The 9935-nt window shown below is 45.8% G+C and overlaps 1 protein-coding gene across 2 annotated transcripts in view; it reads right to left on the bottom strand.

Annotated features, from left to right (window-relative positions):
* Positions 1 to 4405: 4405 nt before the first annotated feature.
* DGAT2 (diacylglycerol O-acyltransferase 2) overlaps positions 4406 to 9935 on the bottom strand; it is a 24126-nt gene continuing 18596 nt past the window's right edge. For both annotated transcript variants that reach the window (XM_056328930.1, XM_056328929.1), the window contains exons 6-8: positions 7433 to 7607; positions 6637 to 6839; positions 4406 to 5823 (exon numbers count right to left, since the gene is read on the bottom strand). In XM_056328930.1, the coding sequence (XP_056184905.1) occupies positions 5669 to 5823; positions 6637 to 6839; positions 7433 to 7607 (533 nt within the window). In that variant the 3' untranslated portion in view covers positions 4406 to 5668. The remainder of the gene's footprint in view (positions 5824 to 6636; positions 6840 to 7432; positions 7608 to 9935) is intronic.

Raw genomic sequence — 9935 nt, 5'->3', positions numbered from 1 at the left:
TACTACGATTACTGCTGATGTACAACATATTTAGATATGATACCTGACATCCACTCCCTCCAACCAGTCATACAGGACAGCTATATGCAACTTCCTAACCCTCCTGTCAGTCCAGGTTGGATGGGGCTTTGAGCAACCTGGTCTAGCAGAAGGCACAGGAGGGATGGACCTAGACAATCATGAAGGTCCCAAACCATTCCGTGATTCTATGCTTCTATGATTCATTGAGTGTCTGAAGACACTCCGCAGCCCAGTCACTTGGTCAGGCATAAAACTGTGGTCAGGATGGTAGTTGTTGTGGTTTAACCCCAGCCAGTAATCAGGTGCCACGCAGACACTCACTCACTCCGCCCTCACCCAAGGGAGTGGGGAGGAGAACTGGAAAGCAATGCAAAACTTGATGGTTGGGACAAGAACAGTTTAACCATTTTGATAAAATGAAAACAAAAGAACAATAATCATAACAGTTATAATGAAAAGGAGGGAGAAGGGGAGAGGACCAAAATCCAAAGGGAAGGGAGAAAAGAAAGCCAGCAATGCACAATGCAATTGCTCACCACCCACTGACCAATGCCCAGCCAGTCCCCGAGCAACGATCGGCAGCCCTGGCCAACCCCGCTCCAGTTTATATATTGAACATGATGTCCCATGGTATGGAATAACCCTTTGGCTAGTTCGGGTCATCTGTTCTGGCTGGGTCACTTCCCAGTTTCCCGTGTCCTTCCAGCCCTCTCCCTAGCAGAGCCGAAGAAACAAAAAAGTCTTTGACCACCCTGTTCCCACACCAAATCCCAAACACAGCACTGCACTAGCCACCAAGAATAAAAACAACTCTATCCCAGCTGAAACCAGGACAGTGGTCCATGTCTCTTCATGCTCTGTTGGAATTAAAGGCTTGAGGTGGAAAAGCTCAGCTGACAGTACAGAAAATGGGCAACAGCTTGATGGCAGGCAGCTATTGGCGTCTACAGCAAACTCTAGTCAGAGAATTTAGTGTTTGGAGAGCTGAGCTAGTTTCTCTAAAACTCATACTTTCAGGGTGGGACAATAGAAATAAATGTCAGTCCAGCTCTTTCTGATGCCTTGGAGAAGGTTATTACACAGCAATGTTTGTATTAAGGAATCTACAATAAGTGTTTTCGGGATGCCGTGCAGTGGGAACATGGGCTCTTGGCACAGAGGCTAATATTTGGCTTGGTCACACACAACAGGAGGACCATCCTGCACCGTGTAACCTCAACCAACGCACAGCAGAGAAGCACAGAGCAAAGCCAGGGACTAGTTTGGGAAAAACTGATGTGTGATCAGCTAGCAAGGATGGATCAGATCTGGGAGAAACCGGGGAACCAGTCAATGATCAGACCATGGATGGAATTCAAATTCCCACCAGGCTTCTCTTATAGCTTGTTATAGCCTGTTAAAACATCCTGACCGCCAAGTTTCCCAGCACAGAAGAAAAGATAATCCCAAAGCAGAGTAGAGAAAGCTCCGCATTGGCATTTTTCTTCCTGCCCTTCCACCTGCAAAAGGTGGTCCCTTGAACCCCTGGCAGAAGTAGGCAAAAAAATGCCCAATTTTGTGATGGTTCAGATTTTCCTTTAGAGGGAAAAACCTAATTTAACTGAGTTGTTGCCAAATAATACCATTTTCCTGAGGATCATTTTACAGCATGAAGCTTAGAAGGATTTGCACGGTAGAAATTCATTTGTTATTCTATGTGGTACTGCTACTTGGGTTAAAGTGACAAAATATTCATGTAGTGGGTAATGCATCCATTTCTGCTCTGTGCCTCCTCCTCGTACAAGGCCGTTCCAGTCCAGGTTAGTGGTTTCTCAGCATTGCTACTGGGCATTTCCCCAAAATGCTTTCGGTTTTTTCTTATCACGGAGTTACTAACAGGGACCTCATGAGGGCAGCATGTCCTCTCTTTTTCTTTTTTCCACCTCTTTCCTTAACACTGCTCTGCTTCCAGACCGAGTCAAAAAAAGAGCTGTGTATGCACTACAAAGGGCACTAAGCTGCTTTAATTAATGAGGGTCTCAAAGGCAAGCTGGTGATATCCCACTCGCAACACGCTGGTGCTATACAAATTACTGCTGCCCTGCTTTGCAGATAGGGAAAAAGCAGCTAAGTAAACCCACGTAACATGCTCAGAATGCCCTGACTGGCAATCAAGGAAGGAATAATCATTGCAGGTGGCTTGCACCCAACTGCCATGCTTTGTCCGTAAATTTAGTCATGCACCCTTTTGTTCCAGTTCCGTTTGCTGGAGGGAGAGCTCTGATTTGAGGCAAAGGAGACAAAACAGGACAGAAACTATGTCTATGTGTGAGGAAGAAGAGGTGACATTGGCAAGGTCCCTCTTCTAGCCTGTACAGAGGCACAAAACCAGGTTGAAAGCCCCCAAGCTACTTTCCTTCCCTTTTTAACAGGTAAGTTTGAGAGCCAAACCCCAGCAAGAAGGGAAGGGAAATGCATCTGTCAGGAAAGGGCAAGTAAGGGAGTGCGAGAAGACTGAAACCAGAAAGGGCTGATACAGCCCAGTGCAGAAGAAGGGACAAATTTATCAAGACTCTTGCAGGCATAATGAGGAATGTTAGGATGACGGGGAGATCTCAAAGCACTGGAGAAGCTCAAATGTACTTAGTATCAAGCTAAACAACTGCAGAGGAAGGGGGGAGGTTGCTGAGCTAAGGCAAGACAGGGCCACAGGAAAGCAAAGATGTCCGTTTCTCAGAAGAGACTGTCAGAACGATTTTGCGAGGGCTGGTCTGTCATGGGCAGGAGCCTACCTCTTGTTATGGCCAAGGGAAGACAGCAAGATAACAAGACAGCAAGAATATAGCCATATCATCCTGACACTGTCCCAGCAACAAGTAGTGTGGTCATCACTTAGAGGTGACAACTTGAGCTTCAGTTAACATTTAGGTTATTTTACAATATGATCTCTTTCGCTCTGGATGCTGGCAGCCCCTCCCCAAGAAGCCTCTATGTTACATAGTCAAGGGCATGAGTAGGAAAACGTAGGTGCACGGGGAGGTACCTACAGTACCAGGACACCCTCAGTGAGTCTTCTGCTAAATCAAAATCATTAAACACACCACAAGCCAGAGATGAATTCACTCCTATGCTCCTAAGATTAGCAAGCGAAGGGAAAACCAACTGCAGAAAAACAGCTTGGAAGGAGTCATTTGTCCATGAGGTCAGCTTGGAAGGGTAGTTGAAACTTCTGTGAGACTACCATGTCCTGGGCTGGTACCTTGGGCACAAAATAAGATCAAAGGAAAAGTCCCCTCTTATAGACCGGTGGTAAGTAGGTAGGAAAGAACAATACTCAACAGCAATCTTAATTAATGGGACTTCCAGCACAGCCAGGAGTTTTGGGCAGAACTGGTTCAACCTTGCAGTATGGACAATTACAGGACATTTGTTAGTGCAGCACTTTGCAGGAATGGATCCTTTCTCCTTCCTCTGCTTTGCATGCAGCAGCTGTGCTGATATAAAACTTGTTAATTGAAAAAATTGCTTAGGAAAAAGCTTTGCAAGAGCTGACCTCCTCCCATTTGTGCCAAAGGTGGTTTCTAGTGACTTGTCCAGTCAAACTGTCAGAAGTAGTTTGGGCTTTTCTCGCCACGCACTTCCAGACAAGTCACTGGAAACCCAGCCTTAATGTTTGCTGGCAGAAGACAGGACCAGATCAATTCTACTAGGGGTGAGGAAAAGGGGGAACAAGCAACACACCAGGTTTATCTTCTGGAGCAGGAGACTTTCAAACTCCACCGGCCAAGCCTCAAAAAGGCAAAATACAAGTTTGGCTTTCACCTTGACAAGCAGCAGCAGCCGCCTGTGAAAGTCAGCCAGCATTGATGGACCACTTCCATAGCTCACAGGCCAGCCCCAGCCCCAACAGACAGCAGGTTAAACCCTCGCTTCTTACTAAAAGAGCCCACATGAACAGCAATGTGTGCTATTTCTGGAGCACTTTGCACCGCCAGTAGTAGAAGGCTGGGGGCTCTGACAAGTGCTGGAAGGATTTCCTCAGCCAAAGGCCAGGGATGCAATCCAGCCCTGTGCACTAGGCAGCAACAAAATCCAAAATAATTTGCCAAAAGGTGCAGGAGGGCATGAACTTTCTGCATCTGCTTAGTAAAGGAGGTCTATAGACATAAGCTGCTTTAGCTCCTTATACACTCACAGGCAAAAACCCACCCTTAAACCTTAAAGATTTGCTTAGCCTATCCTGCACATCCCATGCAGGGACAGTGCAGATCAGCATGGGTCTGCTTTTGGACAGTTTTCTCCCCATGAAAGCCAAGGCACAGCTGCAAACACACAACACAAACAACTGCTGTAACATGAACCCAGCCACACACCCCTGCAGCACCAGAGAGACCAAAGCAGCCCACTGGTTTTGGCCAAGTTTATTTCTAGAAATTTGTACAAAAATTGATACTCCATAATACAGTCTATCAAATATGATTGATGAACATTTGTCTTTAGAGGCAAGATTCCAGGAATGTGAAGTACTGTCCTCTTGCATGGAAGAAAGGCACATTTTGGAGCTCAAAATACACTCAAATGAACCATTGAAAAGGCAGGTCAGATATGCAAATAGTGCAATGTTTCAGGTTTATACATAAACACATTGTACTCCAAAGAATTCTCACTACAAGCAGCGTTAACATCCACGTAAACATTTTATAAACACTTTAAAAAGTTGCTCACTTTAGAACCTATGCATGAAAAGGCTACTCCTTGACATTCACTGGACAGAATATTTAAAAGCCATCTTTGGGCAGAAGTTACTCCTAGCTTTCCCCAAATGCTTTTGGGATCCAAAACACTTGCCTGAGTAGTCCCACTGCATTTAACCCTACAGGCTATCCTAAGGGTCTGCAACACTGAGGCCACACAATTGCACCATCCCACCGCTCCTAGAACTCGTCCTTGGAGTTTTGTGGCTATGCAGGAGTCCCATATTTCCAGCTACATCTCTATGTAGAAGCAACACCTGGGACAGACCTGCTTCTAAACTGACATTCAAAATACAAGTGGTGAAGTTAACAGCCTCCACACTATGGACAGAGGTCCACCAGACTCTCATCCCTTTGTTTGCTGCCCCACCCACAGGAGGTGCCATACCAGGGTGTCTGGCAGCCTCCTTGTGCTTTCAGAAAGGGCTTTTCCAAAGCAGAAATGCCCTTGTGCTATGCAAGCATGTCTCAACATGGCTCTTCTGCAACATGCCTGTAATACTGCCATCCCACTCAAATCATCCTGCTGCTTTTTTGATTGAAAACCAGATGGATCCCACTCTCCCCCAAAATAGCTTGTGCTATCGGGTACAGTAGCTGTAGGAATGTTTTTAACCCATTACTGGCAATAGAACAGCATTATATAGCAGATTACAAAGGCAATCATTTCCCCCATCCAAATCCTCACAAGCAATAGGGAGTTGTGCTTTTTTTTTTTGATAGAAAGACATTTGTAATGGGATTTATCCAAAGCAAAGCCTTTTTTGTGTGTGTAAAGTGGTCTAGCAATACTTTAAACACTTTCTTTACGGACACATACACCCACGCATGCTTTCAAGTACACGATGACAGCTTGGACTCCTGGAGAAGATGCGTTTATTCTGAGAGAAGGAGGTGCTGCTGAGCCAGTCCCTTCAGTTGACTTCCAAGGCCTCTGTTTCTGGCAGGCCAAATTTGCTCTTATACTTGTCAAAGAGTTTGATCAGGGAGTCCACATATATGCTGTGGTAGAAGTCCACTTCCCTCTGGGATGGATTATCGATTTTGGGGATGCTGATGGGCTCTCCAACTAGTAAAGAGAGGGAAAGACCCACATGTTAGGTTGAATGTTCCTGTACAGCCTGCAGATTTGTCTTCTATGGCCACAGCTATGGTAGTTCAGCACATCCACCCTGGCACAGCACAGCCTGCCGTTATAGCAGAGGTTTGCCTCATTCCTCCCAGTTCTGCTATGCTCTGAAGCACAATTTTCTCACCACATCTGCAGCAACACCCAGATTCACTTTAGCTACACAAATGCCATCAGAGCAAAGCCTCTGCTGTGCAAGGTGGTTGGAAAGTCCCACTTCTTTCTCCTTACAGCAGCAAGGTAAATCCCTCCTCAATTAACAGGAACCAAGACTAAAAGCTGCAGTTCTTGTGTTCCCTTATACACACCACAAAAGCAATGTGGCTTTCCCCCCCACCCCCACCCCCCTTCCCTCAAACCCTTGCTTCTTTGGGTTGGAAGACTCAAAGGCAAATTTTAGAGTTGGCTTTAAGATTCAGCTGTCAGACAGCATCACACTGCCAGTCCTAAGAGTGCATGGGGAGGCAGGCTGCTTCTCACTAACTATCCAAGACCAGAGAAGGTAGCAGCTACAGCATATTTTCCCCCAAAAGAGCTCACTTGCAAAAGTATCTGCCAGAAGAACATGATGGAAGGCTTGTAGCCTCTGGAAACTCTTCCAGTTAGTTCTCAGCTATGCTGGAAGGTTTTATACAGAAGGGAAAACAGTTTTATAGTCAAGACTCCAACACCAAACTAGAGTAGAGGTATGGCATAGACTCAAGTACACTACTACCTAGAGAAGCACATAGCACATTCATACCAAGACCTTACCAACAGTAGTGATGGGCTTGGAGTAAGGTAACAATCCCCAGGTGTTGGAGGAGAAGAGGCCACGGCCATGAAAGATGCATGGAGCAAAGCCAATGTGCTTCTGAAACTTCTTCTGAATCCATCTTCCCCAGGAACCCTCCTCAAAGATCACCTGCTTGTACACTTCATTCTCCCCAAAGGAGTAGACAGGAACCAAGTCCGCACTATAAAGATGGAAAGATGTTAGGACCCCACACCCCTGGTCTGCAGTCAATACTACAGTACCACAGTCACACACCTTTGAGGCTGCACATTTGCAGATTTTAGTGGCCAGAGCTCTCTTTGCAGCACAAGGTACTGACATAGGTCAGCCAGACTTGACACGATATAGTAGATACACTTCTAAGCACGCAGGAGATTCATACTTGCAGTGGGCCTGTGAAATACTACCCAGTCAGGCATTAAATACGCTTCCATATAGTCTCATCTGATTTTTGACGGACACCCCATTCCAGACACATGGGATCCCTGGAGATCACAGGGCCTACATAGGTGATGCCCCATGCAGATTACTGACACCGGCCTCCCCTTGCCCTGGAAGCTTCCTGCTGTCCTAGGCATCTTCCCACCCCATCCCCTGCTCAGAGGCAGAAGCCAGAAGACAGACTCATGTGCCTGATGCTCTCTGTGCATGCATCCACACAACACAGCAAGACTGCAGAAAGGAGAATCCATCCAAGACATCAGCTGCTTCAGGGGATAAAAGCACTTTTTGTATGCTAGCAGTACTGCTCTGGCATTGAGGTTTCCTCCTTACCCATGCCGTAGAGCCAGTTTCACAAATCCTTTCCGGTTTTTCAGTGTCACAGAGTTCTTCCCCGGGGTGCAGTTCAGGGACTCAGCTGCCCCTCCAACCACAATGATGATGGCATTGCCACTGCCGTTCTTGGACAAGATGTAGTCTATGCTGTCACGGTTCACAGGACATATACCTGCATATCCAGGAGACAGACATAAGGGTCAAGCTGCAAGATTAAGATGATCCTGAAAATACCAGCCATACCTGTAGCAAGAAGTTTGTGCCTTGATTTGTACGTTGAGTTGTCCAACTTCCCTGGGGTCATAAAGGCTTGGGTGTATTATCAGGCAACTTGTTCCTCAACTAAACCAGCAGTTAATAGACCTGGACAGCACTAGACTTTGTTAGAAACAAACTCCACCAACACCAGCTCTCCAGAACTTGCCCTTAACACAAAAGGCTTCAGCAAGGGTTTTCTTCTGTACTTCATGATGCCAAAAATCAATTGCCTAAGACATCCTCCCTCTAAGTAAACTTTGCCGTATGAGCTGGTTTATCCTTGGGGGGAAGAAGCAAAGCAGTTGTGTCATTTTGGTGGGTGAGAGTCTGAATTTGACCAGTTCCTCAGCAAAACCAAGCAGCTGAATAGATTGTGCCTTGGGAGGATGCTTTAGTGATAGAAAAATAATAAACGAACAAGCCTTTCCAAGACAGATCCATTACAAATTAATCTAAAAACCAAATTTTCCTGAAATATCAAGCTCTTGCACAGCAAGAGCACAATCCTCTGCTGTCCTGGAATGGAAGAGATGTATGGGGCAGAGTGCTCACATAAGTCCATGCTCTGACACTGAGTCCCAGTGTCTGGGAAGGCCTTTCCCTCTGTCCCACACTGGAAAGGGCAGGACTGCACTACCAGTCACAGTCCTGCCCTAAAGCTGCAGACCCCCACTCCCAAGGACCTTCCCGTTCAGTTCAATGAAAGACAGCACCTTTCATTTCTACTCTGTTGCTCTAAAATGCCGTCTGATTCTCTGCTCCCGAAACCTGTGCTTTTCTCATACAGTTATTGTCAGAGCTTGCTCATGCCTCACATTGTTGGCCAGGATAAGCTGAGAAGTGATATGCCGTCATTTACATTCCCATCCACACAACATGTCTGAGCTGTGCTGAGTACTTGAGGTCATTGCACTAGGAAGGGCAGTATTACACAATTTAATTTTAGAAGCTGATTCTGCAGATCTCATGGTAGTCATCACTTGAACCAAGAACTAAATGATGAATGAGTTCTGTGGAATTATACAAGGAGAGTCTGCAAGCCTTCATGTGTATCCGGGTATCAAGGTCACCACCTAATCCCAGCTGCAGACCACAGGGGAGCAGACCTCACTGGAGACAGATCAGCTGGATTTGAATACATAAAAATTTCTTTCAGCACAGCTACATCTCTCTGACCACATTTCCTTTGAAAGGCTCAGGCTGTACTTGCTGCCCCATAGGACACCTTCATACTCCCATGCTCTGCACCAAGGCTCCCTGACAACATAGCCCAGATTCCTGTTCAGGGGAGATTACTACTGCCCACAACACTGAAACCCTTCCTCAGAAAACACAGTGAGACATGCAGACAAGTGGCAATTGCTGAACTGTGCTCCTTAGCACATTCACAAAGTATATGGGACTTTTCTGGCCATCTCCTCATGTTTTAGAAGATCCCTGATGTAGCTCTAATCTCTAGTAGGCTATAAAACTTTATAATATGTAACAGTTGGTCCCAAACCAACTAAGTATGTGTATTGGTATAGTAATATTTGTTAGGATTGCACTTGAAGTGGTTCATCCACAAAACAAAGGATTGGAGGGAGCTATCAGCACTTCCTAAATGATGTTTAAACCTTCGTAGTGACACCCTTAAGTTCCAGTACAGGAAACTGAAGACAAATCATGGCTTTCTGAAAAGTTTGCTTTGTCCAACAGATCACACCTATAGTATTGCTTAAATCTTATGTATAAAGGAAGCAGAATTTCTTACCAATTTAACTGTAATGCTCAGGGATAGCCAAGCCAACCTTGTCAGCAGTGATGTTGCTAATGTCTTACTCCCACCTTCCTTCCAAAAGGGATGGAAGCAGCTCTGGCTAGCCACAGAATTTGTCTACCAGTCATCTTGAGCAGATGGCACATGCTTTTTTAAATACAGAAAGGCTGTGTGGAAGCTTAATCAACACAACTAAGTTACAGACATGATAAGACTAGAAAGCAGATCCCAACCTGTCATGCACCGCTGTCCTGTAGGATTCCCAAATTATGGAAATTAAGGACTTCACACAGCAACTTCCATCTGGTGCAGGACAATAGAAACCAGCTTGAGATACTGCCCTTCCTAGGCAGGGACAAACACCTTTTCTGCACCAGATGCAGTTATTTTTCTTCTCCCTCACCAAATCAAGGCAGTAACCTTGGAAACAGCCAAACCTAGCTAGTCAGAGCCAAGTATAGCTACTCCTATCTTTCCCCCAGC

The sequence above is a fragment of the Falco biarmicus genome, chromosome 2, assembly GCF_023638135.1.
Source record: "Falco biarmicus isolate bFalBia1 chromosome 2, bFalBia1.pri, whole genome shotgun sequence".
Classification (NCBI taxonomy): Eukaryota; Metazoa; Chordata; class Aves; order Falconiformes; family Falconidae; genus Falco; species Falco biarmicus.
The sequence above is the reverse complement of the archived record's forward strand: the minus strand, read 5'-3'. Positions and strand labels throughout refer to the sequence as shown.